Raw genomic sequence first — 25,568 nt, 5'->3', positions numbered from 1 at the left:
AATTACTTTCCTTTACTTTTTTGTGCTAATCGCTCTTTTCCTTCCAACTATCGAAGCCTTGCAAGTGAATTACTTCAACCCAAATGAGGCCGCCATCAAAGCCGTGTTACGGTACCGTCACCGTGATTGCCATGACCTTTTTAGTTACGTACCGAGCTACCGATACACGGCTCCTCGCAGAAGTAGGGTTACAAACTTTCTGTGAGCACCATCCCCACCGCTTGATCCAACACTTCCGGACATGCCCCTAGTCCGGCTAACCGAGGAGGAGGAGATGGCCAAACAGAGCCGTATCAAGAATCTCATCACCGCTACATCCTCCGAGTTGCCGAGCATCCCCCTTCACGCTGCTACTGTTGGTCAAACATCGGGGACCGTCATCGCACTAGCGTCGACCACTATGGCACAAGCCAGTAAGGAAAGTCGCCGAGCCGGAAAAAGGCTTCGATCTACTGATCCAACAGCTGAGCTTGTGGCCGAGTTGAGCACCGAGCAACTGAAGGAGGAATCTGAGCCAACGCCCTCATGGCAGCCACAGTTGAAGCACCGGGGTAAGGAGATCCCGGCCACCGCCTCAGTTAAGGGCGATAAAGAACACCTCCTGCCTTTTGATCTGACAAAAGCATTGCTTCTGTCGAGCGACGTAACCGGCAGTGACCACATGCCCGACACCCGGCTCGTAAAGTCTTTGGTTAAATCCATGACCAGGGTAAGAGTTCTGCACGTTTACTCAAATTTGTTCAAGTGTTTTCACGGTTAATCTTCTTATTTGAAATCTAATATGTTCTCTTACAGGCCATCCAGAAACAGCATCTCGTGATGAACCGGATTTATCAACTCCAACAAAAGGTGATCGACGCCACCAATCAGGTCAAACATCTAGAAACCGAGCTATGGAGGTCCATGATTTCGTTGGAGATGGCCAATGCGGACAACACCAAATTGCTCGGCCAACTTGGATCCACCGAGAAGGAAAGAGACGCTCTCTGGGCTAAGCTAGAAGCGTTAAAGCAATCTAGGAAGATGAAATGGACGCGGCGAACAATCTCGGTTTTAGGGAGGTCGAAGACAACTATACCAAACAGGTCGAGGCCAACAAGGACATATTCTTTAAGTCCGGTTGGAAGGCTTCTTGTGAACAGCTCGGCCAAGGATCTGGACATATTCTTTAAGATCCTTTCCTTTTTTTCTTTTTTTTTTAGTTATTATTATTTGTGATAAATTACATAATTAGTTCCTATAGTTTTATATAAATTTCACTTTAGTTTTCGTAATTATAACTGTATCAATTTTTAGTTTTCGTAATTATAACTTTATCAATTTTGTCCATATACTTTAATTTTGATTCCAATGTACTCTATCTATCATTATCTGTTGCTGGTCACAAAAAAAAAAAAACTATCATTATCTGTTAATATTCAAATGGAAAAAAAGAAAAAGAAATGACATTTGCCAAATTAGAGGGACAAAATAAAATTCTCATAAGATTTATTAATTTTTATTTTATGAGAGGGAATTGTTAACATGCACATGTCAATGAAAATGTTAGTTTTCTATGCAAAACAACAATGACAAATAACAATGGAATCATATTAAAATGGAAATGAAAATATGATACTTAAATTGTTGAAATTAAAATTACAAAAATTAAAGTGAAATTTTGTTCAAACTATAGAGATCAATTATGCAATTTACCATTCTCTTTAGTCCTCTGTTCAGTTTGGGCCGTAGGTCAACCACGAACCCTCACTTTAATGATTTGATCTATTAATTTTATTGCTGTACAAATCATTCATAAAAAAGACACATTGATAATCAGACAATTTGTTTCAAAATTATACTTGTCATCTATTTCAATGAAAACAGATATGATAAAATCACATTACTATAATTATCTAATCAATTCAATTTTTTCATGGCTGGTCCACACATTGAGGTTTAAAAGATCAACAGATCAAATCACCAAAATAGGAATCGGCCCAAACTAGTCCAATCCACGTAGCATACAAGAGACAAACCCAACCACTAAATCAACTCTTAGTTGCACTCCATCAATTTATAATTACTGTCATCACTTGTTACTTACTTATGAAATTATTCCTATATATCCTGATGTATTTTAATAATAGATTACAATAATGAAAAATTACATATGAAAATGTAAATTAAACTGAAACGATCTAATATATGCACATAATTTTACAAAACACTAAAGATAGTAGTAACAAACCATCACCTAATTTGTTATCATTGTGAACTTGACAGTACAAAAAAATCACCTCCCACCATCCATTGGCAACATCACATGTTTCCTCACACTATCGTATCCAATTGTTGTCGTGCTACTCCTACTAGTAGTACAATCTAACTCAAACCCACTTAACTTCCCACCAAGCAAGTGCTCACTCTCTTCATCATTCAAATCAATTTTAACCCATGGATGCTTCTTCATCTTTTTGTTGATCAACCCCTCCAATTCCATTGCTACTTCCTTCATAGTAGGCCTCTCCTCTCCTTTTACTATTAAGCACCTCTTTGCAATATTAGCTACTTCTATGAGCTCCTCAGCAATTCCTTCAATTTCTATTTGTTCATCAATAACATGGAACAACTGATCATTTTTCATACATGAAAGAAAATACCTAGCTAGACTCCTCTCCTTCTCTGGCTTGTCAAATGATAAAACCTTCTTTCCGGTGATTACCTCCACAAGGACTACTCCGAAGCTGTAAACATCACTTTTTTCTGTCAATTGGTTTGTGAGCATGTATTCAGGGTCCAAGTATCCAAGAGTTCCTTGCATCACCGTTGCTAATTGATCTTGGTCTAGTGGAACCAACCTTGATGCTCCAAAGTCCGACACTTTTGCAGTGTAGTTATCATCTAAGAGTATATTCGTAGACTTAACATCTCTATGAATAATAGGAATCGATGCTGCAGAGTGCAAATATGACAATACTCCAGCAGTTTCAGCAACTATTCGCAAACGATTTTCCCATGATATACATGCCTTGAAGTGGTTATGTATATGCTCAAAGAGAGTGCCATTGGTGATGAATTCATAGACGAGTAAAGGGACTTGAGTTTCCAAACAACAACCTAAGAGTTTGACCACATTCCTGTGATTGATTTGTGAAAGTATGACCACCTCATTGATGAATTGCTCTATTTGACTTTGATTCATAATTTGCGATTTTTTGATGGCCACTGTCGTGTTATCAGCTAGAATTCCCTTATAAACTGTTCCAAAACCTCCTCTGCCAACAATTCTATTGTCATCATAATTGTTGGTTGCTCGCTCGAGCTCTTCTAAAGTAAAGATTTTGACCACTTCCCGAGTTGATATCTCTAGTCTAGAGAGTTGTTGTTTCAACATTAATCCACCATTCTGCTTGAAGAATTTTTCTTTAAGCTTCATGTGCTTTCTTTTGTTGAAAATCCAATACAACCAGGAGCTACTGACCAAAACAGTCAAAGCACCAATGGCAATACCTGTATTTCAAATAAGTCATTTTTAACATCTTGCCAATATATTGATTCGAAACTAAGCATAGAAAGAAAATTATATGACTTGCGATTAATATAAAAAAATGTCATACAAACTTACAAACTTTACAAAACAAAAAAAATCACTTTGCTTGGTTCTCATTTTTTAAAAACAGTTTTCAGAAAATTCTACACTCTTATTTTTCGTGTTTTTTTGTTTTTACTGATTTTTTTTTAATATTTTATGCAATTTTTTTACTTTTTAGACACACCTAACATAAATACACCTAAAAAGTAAAAAAATTGTAAAAAGAAATACAAAAAAAATACAAAAAAAAATTCAAGAATTTAGTACATTTTTTGTATTTTTAGTGAATTTTTAAAAGACTATGAACATCTTGCCAATTTTTAAAACAGTCAAAGCACCAATGGCAATACCTGTATTTCAAATAAGTCATTTTTAAGTAACAAAGACTATGAACATCTTGCCAATATATTGATTCGAAACTAAGCATAGAAAGAAAATTATATGACTTGCGATTAATATAAAAAAATGTCATACAAACTTACAAACTTTACAAAACAAAAAAAATCACTTTGCTTGGTTCTCATTTTTTAAAAACAGTTTTCAGAAAATTCTACACTCTTATTTTTCGTGTTTTTTTGTTTTTACTGATTTTTTTTAATATTTTATGCAATTTTTTTACTTTTTAGACACACCTAACATAAATACACCTAAAAAGTAAAAAAATTGTAAAAAGAAATCTTTTAAAAATTCACTAAATACTAAAAATACAAAAAAAATACAAGAATTTAGTACATTTTTTGTATTTTTATGTATTTCTTAATTTTTTAAAATATTTTTTCACAATTTTTTTACTTTTTAGACACATCCAAGTAAAGTGCATCTAAAAAAGTAAAAAAATGTTTAAAATTTTAAAAATATTCACTAAAAACCAAAAAAAAAACACGAAAATCAAAAAACTCAATTTTCAAAAAACTTAATTCAGAAAACTCAAACCAAACACAGTGATTATTACTAATAATGTAACATGCAATAATAAAACTTTAAAATCTGAAACATACCCATTGAAATAATATGATATGTATCATATGAGTGAGTTAGATAAATTTGTAAAATTTATTAATTTATATAGGATAACCTATTAATAATTTTAAATATTCTTTTAAGTTACTGGAGTATAGAAGGATGTGGATCCAATTGGATATAAAGGTTAAGTAAATTCTTCCAAATTCATTAATTATGTGAATTAGGTGTTGTACTTTATTTATTTTACTTTTGATATATATGGGATTACCAATCACAATCTGAAGCACAAGAACTCGACCAGCAGTGCAACGTGTTCCATCTGTTTTGCCATCACCGTGATATCTCTTGGGGCAAGAGCACGTATAATTCCCAGGCATGTTTAAGCATTTGCTTTCCTCTACGCACTGGTTGAGATTTGGATCTGCACACTCATCTATGTCTGCAAAACAATCAAAACAGAGGAGGGACGGCTCAATAATGAAATTAAAGCATCACAGAAGCAATATATAAAGAATCGAAAGTAATTGAATCCGAACATGATGAATATGAAGCTAGCTAAATGGATACTACTAACCTTTGCAACCATCTGAGAGGTACGCGTTCCCTTTGTAACCCTTGGAACACTTGCAGAGATACCCATGACCAATTTTTGTACTATAACAATCACTATGATCTCCACATGCATAACTAGTCAAATTTCTCTTAGCTTCATCGCATGTCTCATTATCCCGTATTCCCCAATCAAGCACCAACGGCACCAAGTTTTCTGTAAAATTTTGAAGGTAAGCTTGGGAGAAATTAAACGCAGCTTCTTCGACAACAAAGGCATAGCTGCAGGGATTGAAGTCCGATACATTGGTATGATTGTTGAAGCTATACGCATGAATTTCAATATGGCTGACTCGTTTTGGGATGGAGGTCTGGCAGCAACCAATTCCAGAGCAAGATCCATCACCAGGAACGTAGGAGATGTTCATACAACGTGACGTACACCCAGTTGCAAAAACGAAACTCCCGTTTTCGTAAATTTGGAGATACGCGTATGTGTCACAACCAATAGAAGTGAACTTGTTCTTGGTACTAATGGAGAAATTGGCCGAGTCGAGCCATGCATAAACGTTGCTCTGTAATGGTGTACCTAACAGGTCATAACATATACGAGATATGTAATTCATGATGCCTACCTCACCCTCGTCTAGCAATATATTTGTAACATGGAGATTGCCATGCCATAAATATGGCTGGGAATCGCTGCAATTAATGAAGAAATCTTCGCTGAGATAACAATTCTCTTTCACGCCGAATGGGTATGGGATGCTTAAATTCCCGCAATGGTTCACGCAGCCATGATTCTTCAAATCTGCTTCTGTTGGTGGTGCTGCTTTTGTTGCTGCTGAGAATGACAATATCACCACCACTACTACTTGTACTCGTACTAGCATCATGATGATGGGTTGTAGTTTCAATTGCATTCCTCGCCAGGAAGCCATGGCTAGCTTGCCTCTTGGAAAAAAGCTTTTCTATTCAAAATTCATATATAATTGTCAATTGTGAAGCATTTCTAAGCAATCACGAAGAAAAATATTCCGAGTTGATTAAAGTAAATCAGTGAAAAATTGACAAGATAACTTATTGGAATGATTTGCAACTAGTCTAACAATTGTATGGATGGTATTCACCGTAATAAAAAATTAAAAAAATCAAATTAACTTTGCCAGTTATATCAATTTGGTCTTGTACTTCCTATTGTATTAATTTTTTCCTATAATATTTTATATTGTGTTGATTTAGTTTAGTTGATAAACATTCGCTGATAAATTAGAAAAAACAAATATATCCATTTAAATTAGACATCAATTTCTCATTAACTTTTAAAAGAGTTTATATATGTCGATTAATTTCAATTAAATTTCTAAAGAGATCTTATTAATTGGATTAAATTTATGCAATATAAAATATTTAAAGGCAAAATTGATACTCCCAGTCTCTGTTTGGTTGATTTTTCATAATCTGTTTGTGAAATTTTTTTTCAAAAAAATTACATACTAGTTTTCACAAAAATAAACACAAAACAATTATTTTAAAATTTTTGAAAATTATTTTCATCCCAAAAAAGAGAAAATTATATGAAAATAATGAGTTTTTAATTTTTTTTCTTTTACCAAAGTAGTTTTTATTTTGTTTTATTTTATTTTTTAATTCTCAAAACTTAACCGAAAAGAGATTGTTCATGATACTAAACGCTAATCAAAGCATACAACTTCAAAAGGCAAATCATGCTCTTCCGATAGAGCAAAAAGTTTTCAGAAACCAAAAAATGATAGTACTAGAGAGACATCATGCAATACAACCAAAACCAAATCAAACCCACGAAGATGTCACACAAATGGCATGCAAACACCAGAATTGGATCAATTGAATAGTACAGATGCCTACCTCAGAGAAGGAAATAATGAAAAAAAAAAAACCTTTAAAACAGTTTTCTTGGCTTGCAGCAGTCCCCTTCCCACTTTTGCTTTGTTGGTTGTAGAAAGCTTGATTTTGAAACAGTTAATATATATAGGGATTTGCTGCTTCGTTTTGCAAGACTACTCTATTTGTTTAGTATCCTTTCTTGTATTTGTCCTTAGGACTATTTTGGTAACTTACAATAATAGCAAAAAAAAATTAAAAGTTAAATAACTGTACAAAAAAAATCAAAAAATCTTTCTTCTTTTTTCTATATTTTTTTGTACATTTTTTTTTTTTTTTTGTAAAAAATTAAAAGATCATTCCAAATATTTTTCACAAACAACGTAATTCTATTGGCACATTACAGAAAGTTTTAGTATACACTATTTGTGTTGTTTTAATATATAAATAAAAATATATTGCTCATTTATACATTATGTTCAAAAGTTTATATTTGAACAGCTACTTTTTGTTTAGAAATTTATATCCGAATATTTGATTTTTGTTTTGAAATTTATATTTGAGCCATATAAATAATACATATTGAGATTTTTTGTAGTATATGCTAATAGAATTTTCTTATGTCTTCTTAATTTGTTCTACTTCGTCTATATTTACTTCCTTCACAAGATAGATTAGGTTTTATTTGTGCTATTATTCTAACTCAAAAATTAGACTCATTTTTCAAAATCAATGATATAGAAGTCCATTAAAGACAACTCTTTTTTATATATTATTTGATTACCAGCTAATTATCTTTTTTACACGTCACTAAATTTGGAAAATTGGTCTAAAAAATAAAAATTTTGTAAAAAACATCCAATTTAGCGTTGATCCTCTCATTGATGTTACAATAGGTGACTCAGTCATTTGGGAGAACAATATTATTGTTGTGTGTGGAATTAAATTCTACTGTAATTGAATTTGGAATCCGGTGGTGCATGCATGAATGAATGTTTATTAGTCCAACTTGAAGAGTCTTGATAGCAATAGTCGATTGCCAATTCTCAGAAAGACTAATTCTAACTCATGAATTGTCTGAATTTTGTATGCCAATGCTCCAAATTTCATTTATTCTAATTATTCAGTAAATCTTATTTACGTATTGCTCCAAACTAATGAGCTAGAAAAAAAAAAAAAAAAAGGGCTACATTCACACAATTTTTTTCCCTCAAATCCCCTCAAATGAGACTCTTACCATTAAGAGTCAGAAAAAAATATGTGAATGAAACATTAATCTAAAACATGTTGATTCATATTTATTATGTAATTCAAAAATAAAGAATGACACAATTACTAGAGAATTTTATTATATACACCACCATACCATATACACCCTTACTTACCGATTTTCTTCTTTAATTAATAGTTACGCTATTTTCTTCTTTAGTTATAATTAAATTTCTTCTGTAGTTATGACATTATTTTGAGATTTTAGTTTTTTTTTTGTTTTTTTTTTATTATGAATTTTTTTATTTTTTTTGTTATGACTCAGAAAGTTTAAAATTATACATTTTTCTTCTTCAGTTATAAAATATATATGATACACACTTTTATACCACAATCTTTCCCCACAATTACTATGCATTGCAATTTCTCTTCTTTTTTTTTATTTTTTTATCAAACAATAGGAAAGTAATTACAAATGTAAGAATATTTAGATTATCAAATAAACTATTAGTCCATAGTAATTAGAAAGTCAATAAAGCCTAACACAACCAATATACCAGCCTACCAAGGCCAAGCCCAACGACCAAATAAATCATCACCACAATAATCCTATAATAAGAGAGAAATAAATAATCACCACAAATGATAAGAGTTGAACCTGAAACCTCATACTACAAAAAGGTGTGGCCAAATGCCTTGGGTGCATTGTACTTTGTCATTTACTGAAAATATTACATAAATAAAATTACATGATCCTAATGGATTCATATTCTCTATGGAGAAATTCTGTCTCCATCTAGATGTGTAGAACTTTCCACGAAAATGGCCACTTTCATTGGAAAGGAATTGAATGGATGAGATCAAGCCACGATAGCTAAAGGATTTGAAACAACAACAATGTTGTCTATTCAAAAGCCAATCTATTTTTATCTTAACGACGTGGTTTTTGCTCCTTATCTCTCGATTTCCCGTTCTTACTGCGAATAAGGAAAAGTGGTCTCCAATCGATTGTGAAGCTCAGCTCACATGTAATAAATAAAATAAAAATGGGAACAATGATTTTTTAAAAAATATGAAATTATGATTTAAGAAAAAAATGAAGAGCATTTTTGTAAAATCTGAGTTATAGTGTGTACCTTAAAAAAAATTCACACCATACATACCCTAATGTAACCATAACATTCTATAACAAACATTTTATTAAAAAAAAAAAAAAATTCGCACCATACAGGAGAAATTATAGCATGCAATTTTGAAAGAGTACATGGTAAAAAAGTTAACACAATTTTTTGTAATAAAAATTATGAATGTTTGTGGAGTTGCAAGTATGTAAATTTTAATCAATTACAAATTGTCACGTATTATAAAAACTTACAAAATATTAAAAATTATTTTAATAATATTTTTTAAATCGTTATACCATTTCTTTAAATCATTGTTCTATTTTTTTATTACATGTGAGCTGGAACCCACTGTAGATTTGGAAAAGTGAGTTAAATTGGTTTGTTTTGGGATGTTGGTTAAATTTTTTTTTTTTCAAAAATATAAAAAAAAATAATAATGAGATGATGTGGTTCAAAATAAGTTAAAAGTAAAAAATTAACTTTTAACCAAATTCCTAAATTAAGCCATTATTAAGATTTAAGAGCAGCAACAAGAAATAAAACTACTTTAAGACGAAAAGGGTATCGTTAAGATAAAAATAGACAACCTCTTGAAACCACAACGTTCAATTTGTTGTTTCAAATCCTTCGATTGCCCTTTTCAATGAAGTGGCATGTTTTGGTGGAAAGTTCCACACGATATGGAGGTAAATTTAAGAGGGAATCACATCTTAGTGAAACAGAAATTTTTTATTTTATTTTATATAAATATGAAGAGGTATAAGTTATGTAAGAAATGGTTTTGGAAAAATAGATTTTTTTTTTAATTTTGGTCTATTTTTTAAGTGAGACTCATGCACCAAAGTTGGCGGGTCTAAGTGATAACGCGTTATATGCCGGCGTTGTGATTCACATAGTATATTTGGTTGCTCAAAATTATTATCGGGTAAATGGGAAATTGAAGCCAAAGAGGGTTCCGTGGAACTGAAGTTTTTGGTGAAAATTCCTTAAATGTTTGAATTAAAGGCTTGTCCCACATTGATTTGGTAGGAAAACTTTTATGGGCTTATAAGTTTGCAATTTGGGGAGGGCCCCAAGGGGCACCCCAAGTTTGTAGAAAGGAAAGGCTATGGGCAAAGTAGGCTAGACCCATTGGACCCAAAAATAAACACACGCTCGCGCCACCACCTTTTACTGCATTATTTGGATAAATATAAACAGTCCCTCATTTGGATTTTGCACTCTAATTTTAGTTCTTGTTTCCTGCTATTGTTGTCTACATTTTACTGCATTATTTTCTTGTGAGAAAGAGTGTAAACACAAAATGTGTTCGTTGTGCGAATAATTTGTAGTGTTGCTATTTTTCGTAGTTGATCATTTAATATGGGAAATAGATGTCCACAATCTGAAAACACCGTGGAGATGATGAATTTGTCTTAAGGACACAGTTAACTACTGGACTTGATCAGAATTTTGTTCAATAAATATATAAAGTTAGTGAAAAATCTAAAAATCCCCTAGATATTGATTTGTGATTATGTAACAATTTTAAGCAGTATATAATAATCTCAATCAAACAATCAAGACAAATCAACACAACGATTTTAACGTGGAAAAACCACAATTGGACACCTCCAACTGTGTTTAAAAAACCATGGGCAACAGCCACAAAACAATCCACTAAGAAGATTTAAAGGAATTACACAGGTATACTCTCAATTACCTAGCGAATCCACGCCTAATTGAACCAACCTCTATGTGCCTCTTCCAACCCCGTCTTCACCTCAGAATTGTCTTTACGATGAGCCACTCCAAAATCCACCGAAGCTTCAGGCTCGAATTCTTCAGAATTCACCAAAGAACAACTCTCTCTCTCTCTTGTGTATAACAAACAAAACCTTGGATGTACTCTCTTTAAACCATGAGTTGAATACTCAATAAAATATCAAAAAAAACTAACAAAATATCCCCAGATATAAACCTTAAGAACCAAAAAGAAGATCTGGAGGAATTGAGGAGTAGTCTAGTTTTGAGAAAAAACCAACTACTTATAGAAAACCAAAAGTAATCCTAAATTTGAAGAAAACCCAATCCTAATTGAAATCCAGAAAACTGTGTTCGCGCGGTCCGCTCGAGTGTTGGACTTCCCGCTCAAGTGGAGACTTCATATTATGTGATTTCATATAGGCTCCACGCTCAAGCGTTAGTTTTCACGCTCGAGCGTCGAATCACACCAGCCAGTATATTTGCAGGCTTGACAGAAATGCTGAGAGGGTCCAGTCCCCGTTCGAGCGTCACTTTCCCCGCTCGAGCGGGGAGGCCAAAACTGGAAAACTGAAAAAGGCAACTTTGGCAATTTTGAATTCATTTTTGCATTTTGCTTCGGTAATTTTGAATGCATTTTTGCATTTTGCTTCAGCCGCGAGCTGACCGGGCAGCTCGACCCTGTCATAATCAGCAAAGTGGCAATCTTGAAAGCATTAACATCACAAACTTCTTTGCAAGGCTCGATTTGGGTTAGATTCGCATCTAATAAACTCATAACCTTATTGAAATAAAAATGCGAATAAAATTATAACTCAAAGGAGTTTTGTCAAACGGGATTGCCAAGAAATAAAACCTAACAATCTCCCCCTTTGGCAATGCCGTGACAAAACACACCTAACAAATAAAATCCTAATCACCCCAACCCATTACAGCCAACAAAAGCAAACTTCTTTCTCAAGGTCATGATCTGCAAAACAACTATTAGTGCCACAATCTCCAAAACAACTATTAGTCCCACAAGAGTATATGAAAAAGTAATAACCAAATGGTTAGATTATCTTGAAGCATTTGAAGCACTAGATGAAAAACATGAATAGATGTGACTTGGAGATTTTAAGAACATGTAGCATGAATAGATGAAGACTAAGACTTATGAAAAACAACTCTCAAGCAACAAATGCAAGATCATAAACCAACCCAAGCAATGATATGACAATGTAAATACCAGGAACATTCAAGAAGGGCAAACAGTGCATAGCAACATGCAAAACATATAGCCAATCTTCCTTACAAAACATATCAAAGTGTTCATGCTAAACAAACTCTTGCAAAGATAAACCAAACTCCCTGACCAACCCAAATCAAGATGAACCAAACTCCCCCTCACTAACAACAACCACAAACACTGAAAACAGTGAACAAGAAGAAAACGATAAAAATAATATGGTGGAGCAAGCAAGGAATTTCATATTAGTACCTTAAAACACATAAGACTATCCAAGAAGCACTATTACTAGTAAACACAATGTGCACAGTCTGTAGAAGATTCCTCATAAAAGAAAGTGATGCATTATGTGAAAAGCATAGATCCCATGATAAAAGTGTGTGTGTGACTCTTGGAGTTCGACAAACACTAGATTCAATCCTAGTAGTGATCTGAAAATTGGACCTCCGACAAGAGAATCTAAGCACAACAAAGGAAAGTCAAACCACTAGGAATCAAGGGGTATTTGGTGAGTAAAGGCGGAGGCTCCCCCTCAATCAATGAATCCTATATTTTTTTTCCTTTTTTTTTCACATCTTTTTCTTTTCTTTCTTTTGTACATTTTTTTCTTTTGCTTATTTTTTCTTCTTCTCTTTCTTTTTCTTTTTCTTTTGCACATTCATTGGCGGCTGACACGCTCAAGAGTATGGAAACCGAACCAGAGAAACATGGATATAATAAGGATGGCCTGGTTGGTGACTCTGAGGTAGCCTTTTCCTCATGGCTGGACTGCAAAGCATAGAGGGGAAAGCCGTGAAGGTGCAAAAAGATGGAAGGTGGTTAAGAGACTCAACATCACCCATGATATGCTAGTATAGGTCAATTCCTCTAGAAACGCAAAAGATCAATGACAGAAGTCCATAGAGAAAAAAAATCACTAAGGCGGAAGACTCCAAAATTTGCTAATCCAAGAGTGTGTACAGAATGAGACATACTAATCAAAGAACACACACTCCAAAACGAGTAATGATCACAGAAAGCACACATATATTAACATGTAATGGATATTCTCATCAATTCCAATATGCACCAAGGACCACTCAAAAATTTCAAGCTCGCAAAACCATACTAAGAAAATCTTTTTAGGAATTTTTTTTTTTAATTTTTTTTAATTTTTTTCAAAAATAAACCAAAACAAAAAAATGAACAAGCACACATTTTTTTTTTAATTAAAAACAACACACAAAAACCCAAAAGCTAAAACAAATAAACAAATTAACACAAGTCAAGTTTTCTCACCCAAACCGCTTTAGTATAAACAAAGTTGTGAGCATTGCGGTTCTTGGATGGTGTCTTGACGTTGTGGTTCCCTTTGCTTTCAATAGAAACCCGTCTCGACTTGGTTTCCAACTTCTTATTCCTAGGTCTAGGAAAACACAACCTCTGTTCATGTTTGGTCTCAAGTAAATTAAAATAGCAAGGTTTATTATGACCCTTAACCTCCTTATGACCAATGAAGTGTCTCCTACCCCATGAGATGTTAGAATTTCTTCCATCTCTATGAGACACTCTCTCATGCAACTTATAACAATAAGGGCGAATATGACCATGCATACCACAATGATGACAAATAAAAACAGGGTGTACAGGATGTACCTTCTTTGCTTTTACCTTACCAACTCTAGCAAGTTTGAGAAGTCCATCCTTATGTTGAATTTTTTGTTCTGCTTTTCCTTGAGTTTTTGTATCATGAGATGTGGATGCATTCTGTTTTTGCTCTTTCTTACCACCAAAGCCAATACCACTCTTGTCAGAACAAATTTGTTGAGACCCAATGATATTGTCCAAAGTCTTTGATCCTTTGTTCCAAAGACCAATGGTAGCCATTGCACACTTGAGTTCTTCCTCTTTCTTGATCATTAGTTTTTCCAAAGCAACTTGAGACATCTCTAGAGTTTCAATTTTTTCTTCATATGTTGCATAGATTTGTTGTAGCTCGTTCCTCTCTGTCTCACAAGTCAAGAGTTTTGCACAAAGAGCTTGTCAATCATTAGCTATCGTGATGGCATCAATCCTAGCCTCGGAAATCTCCTCCTTTAGTTTGACATTCTCACTTTCACATGCTGTGAGTTTCATAGTGAGTTTGTCATTCAATTTGGATAACTTAAGAGACTCCTTATACAACTTTTCATAAGCTTGCTCAAGCTCTTCATCATCACTCTCCGAGGATTCGTCAAGTAGGGGTGGTCGAACCATAGAATTTTCCTCACGAATTGAATCCATTATCACAAATCAAACAAGATCTCGTTCTAAAAGAATATATTTTTTTTTTAAAAAAATAGAACGACTTGCTTTGATACCAATTGAAAAATCTAAAAATCCCCTAGATATTGATTTGTGATTATGTAACAATTTTAAGCAGTATATAATAATTCCAATCAAATAATCAAGAAAAATCAACACAACGATTTTAACGTGGAAAAACCACAATTGGACACCTCCAACTGTGATTAAAAAACCACGGGCAACAGCCACAAAACAATCCACTAAGAAGATTTAAAGGAATTACACAGGTATACTCTCAATTACCTAGCGAATCCACGCCTAATTGAACCAACCTCTATGTGCCTCTTCCAACCCCATCTTCACCTCGGAATTGTTTTTACGATGAGCCACTCCAGAATCCACCGAAGCTTCAGGCTCGAATTCTTCAGAATTCACCGAAGAACAACTCTCTCTCTCTCTCTTGTGTATAACAAACAAAACCTTTGATGTACTCTCTTTAAACCATGAGTTGAATACTCAATAAAATATCAAAGAAAACTAACAAAATATCCCCAGATATAAACCTTAAGAACCAAAAAGAAGATCTGGAGGAATTGAGGAGTAGTCTAGTTTTGAGAGAAAACCAACTACTTATAGAAAACCAAAAGTAATCCTAGATTTGGAAGAAAACCCAATCCTAATTGAAATCCAAAAAACTGTGTTCGCGCGGTCCGCTCGAGCGTGGGACTTCCCGCTCGAGCGGAGACTTCATATTATGTGATTTCATATAGGCTTCACGCTCGAGCGTCAGTTTCCACGCTCCAGCGTCGAATCACACTATCCAGTATATTTGCAGGCTTGACAGAAATGTTGAGAGGGTCTAATCCCCGCTCGAGCGTCACTTTCCCCGCTCGAGTGGGGAGGCCAAAACTAGAAAACTAAAAAGGGCAACTTTGGCAATTTTGAATGCATTTTTGCATTTTGCTTCGGCAATTTTGAATGCATTTTTGCATTTTGCTTCGGCCGCGAGCTGACTGGGCAACTCGACCCCCGTCATAATCAGCAAAGTGGCAATCTTGAAAGCATTAACATCACAAACTTCTCTGCAAGGCTCGATTCGGGTTGGATTTGCATCTAATAAACTCATAACCTTATTGAAATGAAAATGCGAATAAAATTACAACTCAAAGGAGTTTTGTCAAACGGGATTGCCAAGAAATAAAACCTAACAGTTAGTAATTAATTTACTTTTTGTTTTATTTATTTATTTTTATCAGATTCTGATTTTGTTTTTGTTTTTGTAACAAAATAATAATCTATTGCTTTATTTTATTTTCTTTACTGGTTTGATTTTTGTAATCAAATAGTCTCTCTCTTTTCTTTATTTCTTTTGTTTGTTGTTAAGTATACAAACATTATTTATTCTTAATACAGATTATTTTTTGGTGTCTTCATTGTATTTATTTTCTGTGCTCTTTACAAAGTGACATTCTAGTTAGAAAATACAAATAGTAGTAATATACTATTTATTTTCTTTGGCAACTAGTAATAATATACTGGTGTCATTAACAATTTTAGAATATTAATTTGTGTAGTAGTATTACAAAAAATTATTATGTAGTATTTTATTTTCCTGGTTTTAGTAACTACAAAAATAAAATTATTTTGTGTTATAATTTATTTTCTGGTTTGAGTAACTAGAAAATGAATTTGTGTTTTGGTTTTTCTGATTTTTGTAATCAGATATTATGGCTACTGCAACTGAAAGTGGTACTCCAATTATTACACCGACTCCGGTCCCTATCCAGAACCATGTTCAAGTTTCAATAAATCATGGAGAAAAATCAAAAAAATTTAACGGTACAGAGTTTGAAAGATGACAGTAGAAAATACTATTTTATTCGACAACTCTTAATCTTGCCTGGTTTCTCCGTGAAGAGGCTCTAGTGCTTAAGGAGGATGAAAGTGATTGGCAACTTCTTACCGCTATAGATGCTTGGAAAGATTTTGTTTTTCTGTGCAGACACTACATCCTCAATGACCTAGACAACATGCTGTATAATGTTTACAGCTCTCTGAAAACAACAAAAGAATTGTGGGATTCTTTAGAGAAAAAATACAAGACAGAGAATGCCTGCATAAAGAAATTTGTTGTTGGTAAATTTCTAGACTTTGTTACGGTGGACTCCCAAATGGTAATTTCTTAAGTTCAAAGTTTTCAATTAATTTTGCATGATATTCATGCTGAGGGTATGTCTCTGAGCGAGTCTTTCCAAGTTGCTGCGTTAGTGAAAAAGTTACCACTCGCTTGAGATTTCAAAAATTATTTAAAACATAAACGCAAAGAGATGACCATGGATGAACTTATTGTAAGACTAAGAATTGAAGAAGATAACCGTAAGGCTGAAAAAAGGAATGGTAAAAATGTCATTGAGTCCAAGTCTAATGTGGTTGAACAAGTACTCAAACCATATAACAAAAAGAGGAAGTTTGCTGGAGATGGTCCTAAATAAGGCGACAACAATGGCAATGAGAAGTTTAAAGGTAAATGCTATAACTGTGCAAGACTGGACATCGTGCCTCTGATTGCCGACGCCCTAAAAAAGATCGCAGAAGTACAAGCAAGAAGACTACCAATCAAGCCAATGTGACAAAAGTTGAGTACATTTCTGATGGGATAAATGACATCAATTTCCCTGCTGTGGTGTTTGAGGCTAATTTGGTTGGAAATCCCAAGGAATGGTAGGTTAACACAAGGGCAACTCATCATATTGACAAAAAGATGTTCACTACTTACAATGAGGCTACAAATGATGAACAACTTTTCATGGAAAATTCTTCTATTTCTATTGTGATTGGACCAGGAAAGGTGATTTTGAAGATGACATCAAGGAAGGAACTTACCCTCAACAACGTGCTGCATGTACCAGATATCCAGAAGAATTTAGTTTCTGATTCTTTGTTAAGTAAGAATGATTTTAGGCTTTTTTTTTAGTCTGATAGATTTGTATTAATAAAGAGTGGTATGTATGTGGGTAAGGGATACATGAGTGATTGTAACGCCCCCAAAACAATACAATAAAACCAACTCATAAAGGGAGTAATAATCTTCCATTCATCGGAGTTTGTATTACAAAAGATAATACATGTAATATACATTCATAAATATTCATCCTGAATCTATAACATGTAATACTAGTTAATAATTAATAAAATAAATGCCCTACGGGCTTACATCTTTCCAAGACATTGCTTGGTCACAACAAAAAGAAGAGTCTAACTCAATACAACTTAGCCCTTGGCTATACAAAATAAACAAAACAAAAGGAAGCTCTTGCTGCAGGTCTCCCCAAACTATTGTCTAGGTGGAGGCATGTCTCCAACACCTGAAAATGGTTCCCAAGTAGGGTGAGCCAAAGCCTAGTAAAAACATACTAATGCAACATATGAGAATTAACAAGATATAAGTATGATGCACATGTTCATTGTCCTACGACAAATTCTTTATAACTCTTTTCGAAATCATGTTATACCGAACTTGCATCTCAATTCATTCATTTTGGTTCAAAAGATACATCCACTGTATTTAACCCATCAACAGAGGTTACACCTCACAAGTTTCCAACAGATAAAATCATCATACAAATACATTCAATTTTATTTTCCATTTTACGAAAATTTCATCTGCGGGAATTGGCACCCATGCATACAAATGGTTTTCGGGACTTTCACCCTGGACACACAGGCTAACTTAATTCAATGGAGTCCATCCCCTTTCTTCTCCTCAAAACATAGAATACATCCCCTTTCTCTTTCCAAATATCATACATATACAATGTATATCATTCATAATCATATTCAATGATAATGGTTAAGGAATTAGTCCCAATTCGCCTAATCGACATGCAATGTCTACAACAATTATAACTATCCTCCACCGATAGCCTAAAGCAGATATTTCTAAACAGATATACAATCTCTATAACAGGTAAATCATCAAATTTCCGTAGGTGAGTGATTTAAACAAATACAACAACACCATTCATTTATATATCCTCCTAATTTCATATTTTCTATACTAATTTCATTATTTATACAAAATAATTATTCAAGGCATCTTAGGGCAAAGCTCCTCATTTTCCAAATATTAACCCAAAGGCCTAAATCAACTATTTTAACACAAGGTAACCTCATATCCAAACCCCATAATCATTTATATAACACCTATAAAGAAACCCCTCTTTTCAAACTTGAATCCAAACCCTAGGTTTGCTCAAAACACTCCAAAATCTCGTCATTTTCACACAACAACCTATAACCAAGTTAAAACCCATATTAAGGTGTAGAAAGTCTCTACCTCAAGTTTAGAAGACCAAATGGAGCAAGGAAGAAACTTCAACGACGCCGAAACCAAACTCCAATCGGATCAAAACAGAGCTCTGAAGATACTCTACCCTTTTCTCAAAGACACTAAGGCGGAGAGATCAACATATCAAGGAGAAAATGTAGAGAGAGAGAGAGAGAGAGAGAGTATTTTAGAGAGAGATTGTGTCTCACTTTAGGGTTTTTGGAAGAAAAGATCTGAAAAAGTGATGTAAAAAGTTATTTTCGCGATTTAATATACACACAGTCCGCTTGAGCGCAAGAGTTGACGCTCAAGCGTCAAACACAATAAGTTGTTCCGCTCGAGTGCAAGAAGTGACCCGCTCGAGCGCAACACACATCCAGTACTTTTGCAGACAACGGACAAACCGCTCGAGCTCAAGAAAGATCGCTTGAGAGTCCACCCGCTCAAACGTAGAAAGCACGCTTCCAGTACTTTTGCAGATGTGCAAAGTATGAGAGTTCGCAAATCCCGCTCGAGTGCAAGAAGGGCCACTCGAGTGAAGGACCAAAAATCTAGGCAACATAAGGTTTGAAAACCAAGCAACCAACATATTCCAAACATGCTCAACACATCCAAATAACCAAATTTAAGGAGGAATAAAGGGAAAACAACAATGAACAACATTCTGAAACCATAAACCCGAGTCCGGACTACCACATGTGTCGAGTCAAAATCAAGATCGCTATAGAGCGATGGTCTCTTTAAATTGAATGTAATGATTGTTGTACCAAAAGTTGCTATTAATAAGAGTAACACATCTTTTGCTAATATTCTTGAGTCAAATTTATGGCATGGTAGATTAAGACATATAAATTTTGATACTTTGCGTAGACTAATTGGTTTGGATTATATATCAAAGTTTGAAACTGATCCTAATCACAAATGTAAGATTTGTGTAGAAGCGAAACTAACTAATGCTTCATTTAAATCGGTTGAAAAAAAAACCGAACCTCTAGAATTAATTCATACTGATGTATGTGATCTCAAATTTGTTCAAACTAGAGAAGATAAAAAGTATTTCATAACATTGATCAATGATTGCACAAGATATTGTTATGTATATTTACTTAGTAGTAAAGATGAAGTTTTAGAAATGTTTAAACTCTACAAAACTAAAATTGAAAATCAACTTGGTAAAACCATTAAAATGGCTGGAAGTGATAGAGGTGGTGAATGTGATGCACCTTTAAATGAATTTTGTGCACAACATGGCATTATTCACCAAACTACAGCACCCTATTCTCCATAGCAAAATGGAATTGCTGAAACAAATAATAGAACCCTTGAAGAAATGATGAATGTCATGTTACTAAGTTCAGGTTTACTGCAGAACTTGTTTGGGGGGGGGAGCAATATTGTCTGCTAATTATGTTCTTAACAGAATACCCCACAAGAAAACAAATAGCACTCCTTATGAATTTTGGAAAGGTTGGCTACCTTCTTACAAATACTTAAAAGTGTGGGGTTGTTTGGCAAAGGTAGAAGTTTATGTTCTTAAAAAGACTAAGATAGGACAAAAAATAGTGGATTGTGTGTTTATTGGTTATGCTCATAATAGTAGTGCATATTGATTTCTGACTTATAAATCAGAAATACCTGATATAAATGTGAACACTATTATAGAGTCAAGGAATGCTGTGTTTTTTGAACATGAGTTTCCTTACAAAAAAAGGACAGGAATTAAATTCACATAAAATAACTTATGATTATACAGAAAGTTAAGAGACGGTCTCGACCAATAGAATTTAACTGATGATGAACCAAGACAAAGTAAGAGAGCAAGAACATCAAAATCCTTTGGTCTTGATTTTCTAACATACCTGTTAGAAAATGAACCTCAAAGCTTTAAGGAAGCAATGACAGGTCCTGAAACACCTTTGTGGAAAGAGGCTGTTAATAATGAAATTGAATCCATTATGCAAAATCATACTTGAGAATTGGTGGATCTTCCACTCGGTTTTAAACCTCTTGGGTATAAATGGATATTCAAGAGAAAAATGAAAGCAAATGGTTCAATAGACAAGTATAAAGCAAGACTTGTGGTAAAATGTTACAGACAAAATGAGGTTTGTACTATTTTGACACATATTCCCCTGTGACAAGAATAACATCCATTCGCATGCTTATTGCTATAGCAACGTTGTATAACTTAAAAATACATCAAATGGATGTTAAGATTACTTTCTTAAACGGTGATCATGAAGAGATCTACATGGAGCAACTCGAAAGGGTTGTAGTGCCAGGACAAGAAAAGAAAGTTTGTCGGCTTGTAAAATCTCTTTACGGATTAAAACAAGCTCCTAAGCAATGGCATGAAAAATTTGATCATGCTATACTTACTAATGTGTTTAAGATAAACGAATGTGACAAGTGTGTCTATGTTAAAAACACTGACCAAGGATATGTCATAATTTGTCTTTATGTGAATGACATGCTTATCATTGGAAGCAGTCAAAACATGATCAAATCAACTAAGCAAATGTTGAACGAAAGATTTGATATAAAAGATATAGGGGTCGCAAATATAATATTAGGAATGAAAATTACTAAAACATCTGATGGATATGCATTATCTTAATTATATTATATTGAGAAAATTCTTGGTAAATATATCAAGGATGATATAAATGTACCAAGAACACCTGTAGACATCAGTCTTTATTTGTCGAAAAATAAAGGTGATGTCGTGTCTCAGCTAAAATACTCCCAAATCATTGGAAGCCTAATGTACCTAATGAATTGTTCTCGTCCTGATATAGTTAATGCTGTTAATAAATTGAGTAGGTACACTAGTAACCCTGGAGAAGATCATTGGAAAGCGATCATTCGGGTTCTTAGATATCTAAGGTTTACCTGTGATCATAGTTTGTACTTTACTCGATATCCTGCAGTACTGGAAGGTTATTGTGATGCCAATTAGATATCCGATACTAAAGATTCAAAATCCACTAGTGAAAATGTCTTCACTCTGGGAGGCGCTGTTGTTTCTTGGAAATCCATGAAACAAATATGCATTGCATGATCCATAATGAAATATGAGTTCATTGTTTTAGATAAAACAGGAGAAGAAATAGAATGGCTCCGCCACTTTTTAAAAGACATTCCAATGTGGCCTAAACCTGTGCTAGCTATTTGCATTCATTGTGATGGTTAATCTGCAATAGGCAGGGCACATAATCATATGAATAATGGTAAATCACGACATAATCGTCGTCGACATAATACCGTAAGACAATTGCTCTCAAATGGAATAAACTCAATAGATTATATAAAATCTAAAGAGAATATTGTGGATCCGTTAACAAAATGTTTGACAAAAGAGCAAGTATAGTTCGTCAAAGGGAATGGGATTAAAGCCTATTACATAAGCGTCATCATAATGATAACCCTACTTAGATGATTGGAGATTCCAAGAACTAAGTTCAAAGGGGCAATTAAGTTATGTATGGCTAGCCAAAAAACACCAAGGGATTAAAAGTCCCTACCCATTCCTATGGTGAGAGTGATATTTGCAACATGTGTTGTATGTAGGGGTTTAAGAATAAGCTTTGCTTTTAATGATCACTTATATCTTGATTTAGGCATAAAAATCAGGACGAGTATAAGAGATACTCACAATAAGAATCACCTATATGAGTGTCAAACTAGGGCTAGCTCTATGAGAATGAAGAGGCTAAATTCTCTAGAAACACTCATGAACAACCAAGAGCGTTGAATGCCAAAATGAACACAACCGTGAGAACCACGATGTGTCAGAAGATATTTTGTGTGAAATCTATTGTCTTGGCTTACACAAACGAATGAACAATTTAAGGCATCACGTCCAATGATTAGCTAGTAAGTTTGATAGGTTATCATTAGGGAATGTTTAAGGCCGAAAGCTACCTATCCTAATGTAAGATATTTTCGATTTATAGTCTTTCGACAAATTCTGCATATTGTTGCATTTTCGTTGTCATCAAATTCTATTCATATGGGGGATTGTAAGAAATGGTTTTGAAAAAACATATTTTTTTTTCTTAAGTTTGGTCTATTTTTTAGGTAGGACCCATGCGCCAAAGTTGGCAGGTCTAAGTGGTAACGCGTTCTATACCGCGTTGTGATTCATGTAGTATATTTGGTTGCTCAAAACCATTATTGGGTGAATGGAAAATTAAAGCCAAAGTGAGCTCTATGGAAATAGAGTTTTTTGTGAAAATTCATTAAAGTGGGCTAAACCCATTTGACCCAAAAATAAACATACAAGCGCGTCGCCGCCGCCGCCGCCGCCGTCTGTCCGGTTCGTCGGGCGTGCTGGGCTGGGCCTGTGCTTGGGCGCGGGTGCGTGGTGTGAGGTTGTGTTGTGCTTGTCCAACCTAATGCTTATTTTTTTGGACAAAAAACTGTTTGAATTTTATTTTCTCTGGTGTATCTGGTTTGCAAAAGATAGAAAAGACCACAGGCTAGCAGAAATCTGAATTCTTCCCATTTCTAGAGCAAAACTTCACTGTCACTGCCACGGAAATTAACCATAATTGGTTTTCACAAACAGGTATATGTCTTCTCAATCTGCTTTGGTTCTTCTATAGTTATTTCCTTCACAAAATAGTCACTTTCCTTTGAGCTGCTCACTATTTTCCTTCTCAGGATGTCACCTACTACTAGACACTCACCTAGAACTTTCTTTTTTTCTTTCCTTTATTTATTTATTTTTTTTAGTTTCCCTTTAGTTTGATAGAGAAAACTAGGAATGGCAATGAGGGGCAATAGGGTGGATATTAATTTCTCATCCCTATTTTTCTATAATAAATTTTCTTCATTCTCCATTCTCCATGGGTGCCACCCTCCCCATTTTTTAATGGGTATGGATTTTCCCCAACTCACTTTAATCCTCATTTTTATTTTTTATATTTAATGTTAATAACCATTTTTTTTTAAGGTTCACAACAAAAACTAAATATACCTTCAATCTTTTTTTTTTAAATATATTTAATGTTAACAATTTTTATTTTTTATTTATTTTTTATTTATTTATTATTTTTTTTAAGGTTCACAACAAAAGTTAAATATACCTTCAATCTTTTTTCTTTCTTTTTTAATATATTTAATGTTAACAATCTTCTTTTTTTTCTTTTTTTTTTTTTTATAAAGGTTTTAGCTAAATATACCTTCAATCTTTTTTTTTTCTTTTTTAAGATATTTAATGTTAACAACTTATTTATTTATTTATTTATTATTTTTTTAAGGTTCACAACAAAAGCTAAATATACATTCAATCTTATTTTATTTTATTTGGTTCAACAACAAAATCAAATACACATTAATTAATTAATTAAAAAGTTTGTTTTATAATAATCAAATATATAATTTTGAGACAATCAAATAAGTTTTAGTAATTGAAAAAAAAATGTGGAAGAACGTGAAAGATTAAAAAAAAAAATTACAACCATCTCTCTCTCTTACTCTCACTCTCTCCCCTATATGTTATAAGAACCTGATTACAATGTTATAAGAGCCTGTTTGAAGAAATAAAATGTAAAAGAACCTGTTTGAAGAAAGTGTTATAAGACTTATATTAAATTGCATCAGGGCATAAACAAAGAATTGTTTGTTGATCTCTTAGCTACGGACATTTTAGACATTAAACTATCTTTCTCTTAGCAAATTTGAACCATTCATTTTAATTTATTCAAAATCTAATTATACCTTTAACAAATCTGAACCACTCATTTTAAGATATCTATGCATTACCACACCCAATCCATCTTCTTCCTTTAGTTCCCCACGAATTTTGTTGTTTGTTACTTTTAAAAAACAAAAAATGTTTTTTTAATTAAATTTTTACTAATTTCACAACACCATCACCACTATTCTCACTTTCACTGTCACACTACCATCACCATAGCCACTACCATCATCACCCCACCGCTATGTAACAATCTCTACTTTCACCTTCGTTCCATCACCACCACCACCAAATATAAAAAAATATATTTTTAATTTTTTTTATAAAAAATATTTTTTATTAAAAAATATTTTCTATCTAAATAAATGAAGTATAACATTGGGAAACAAGCTGATTTCAGTTAAATCTGTTCATAACTAAGAAAAATTCTTTTAATTTAAAAAAAAATATTTAGTAAGACTTTGTATCCCCTTTTTGTTTTTCTAGCAAATAAATCTTTGTACCAATCATTTCTAACCAATCACGACTCATGCTTGTTTTGATTCTCTACAATTTCTTTATTTTCAAATACATTTATATATATATATATATATATGTTGTATAAATTGTGTGATAACATAAAACAAATAGATACTCGTTAATTGAAATTTCAGAACCAACAAACCATTCTGAAAATTACAATACACAACAAAATAAAATAACATAGAAAAGCAAACCGAAACATAAACTAGACAGTGTCCTTAATTTTTTTAAATAAATTTTAAAAATTCTAGATATGCATAAAATTTGACAAGAATAATATGACAATATTAATTAATGTGTATTTGATTTTATTGTTGAGCCAAATAAAATAAAATAAGATTGAATGTATATTTAGCTTTGGTTGTGAATCTTAAAAAAAAAAAGAAAAGATTAAATGTATATTTAGCTTTGGTTGTGAATCTTAAAAATTAAAAAAAAAAAGGTTGTGATCCTTAAAAATAAAAATAAAAAAAGATTGGAGGTATATTTAGCTTTGG

At 33.3% G+C, this 25,568-nt stretch overlaps 1 protein-coding gene across 2 annotated transcripts; it reads right to left on the bottom strand.

The window, feature by feature from the left end:
* Positions 1-2,159: 2,159 nt before the first annotated feature.
* LOC114299706 (wall-associated receptor kinase 2-like) lies at positions 2,160-7,112 on the bottom strand. Of its 2 annotated transcripts, none has more exons than XM_082921213.1 (4): positions 6,974-7,112; positions 5,112-6,057; positions 4,806-4,976; positions 2,160-3,492 (listed from the first exon to the last, which is right to left on the bottom strand). In XM_082921213.1, exons 2-4 carry the CDS (start codon positions 6,025-6,027, stop codon positions 2,276-2,278), a joined length of 2,304 nt encoding a protein of 767 aa, XP_082777339.1. In that variant the 5' UTR covers positions 6,028-6,057; positions 6,974-7,112; the 3' UTR covers positions 2,160-2,275. The 2 variants fall into 2 exon arrangements, with proteins under 2 accessions (XP_082777339.1, XP_082777340.1); XM_082921214.1 differs by having other exon boundaries at positions 7,006-7,038.
* Between the last annotated feature and the right edge of the window lie 18,456 nt (positions 7,113-25,568).

The sequence above is a fragment of the Camellia sinensis genome, chromosome 3 (assembly GCF_055761805.1).
Source record: "Camellia sinensis isolate YWXY chromosome 3, ASM5576180v1, whole genome shotgun sequence".
Lineage (NCBI taxonomy): Eukaryota > Viridiplantae > Streptophyta > Magnoliopsida > Ericales > Theaceae > Camellia > Camellia sinensis.
The sequence above is the reverse complement of the archived record's forward strand: the minus strand, read 5'-3'. Positions and strand labels throughout refer to the sequence as shown.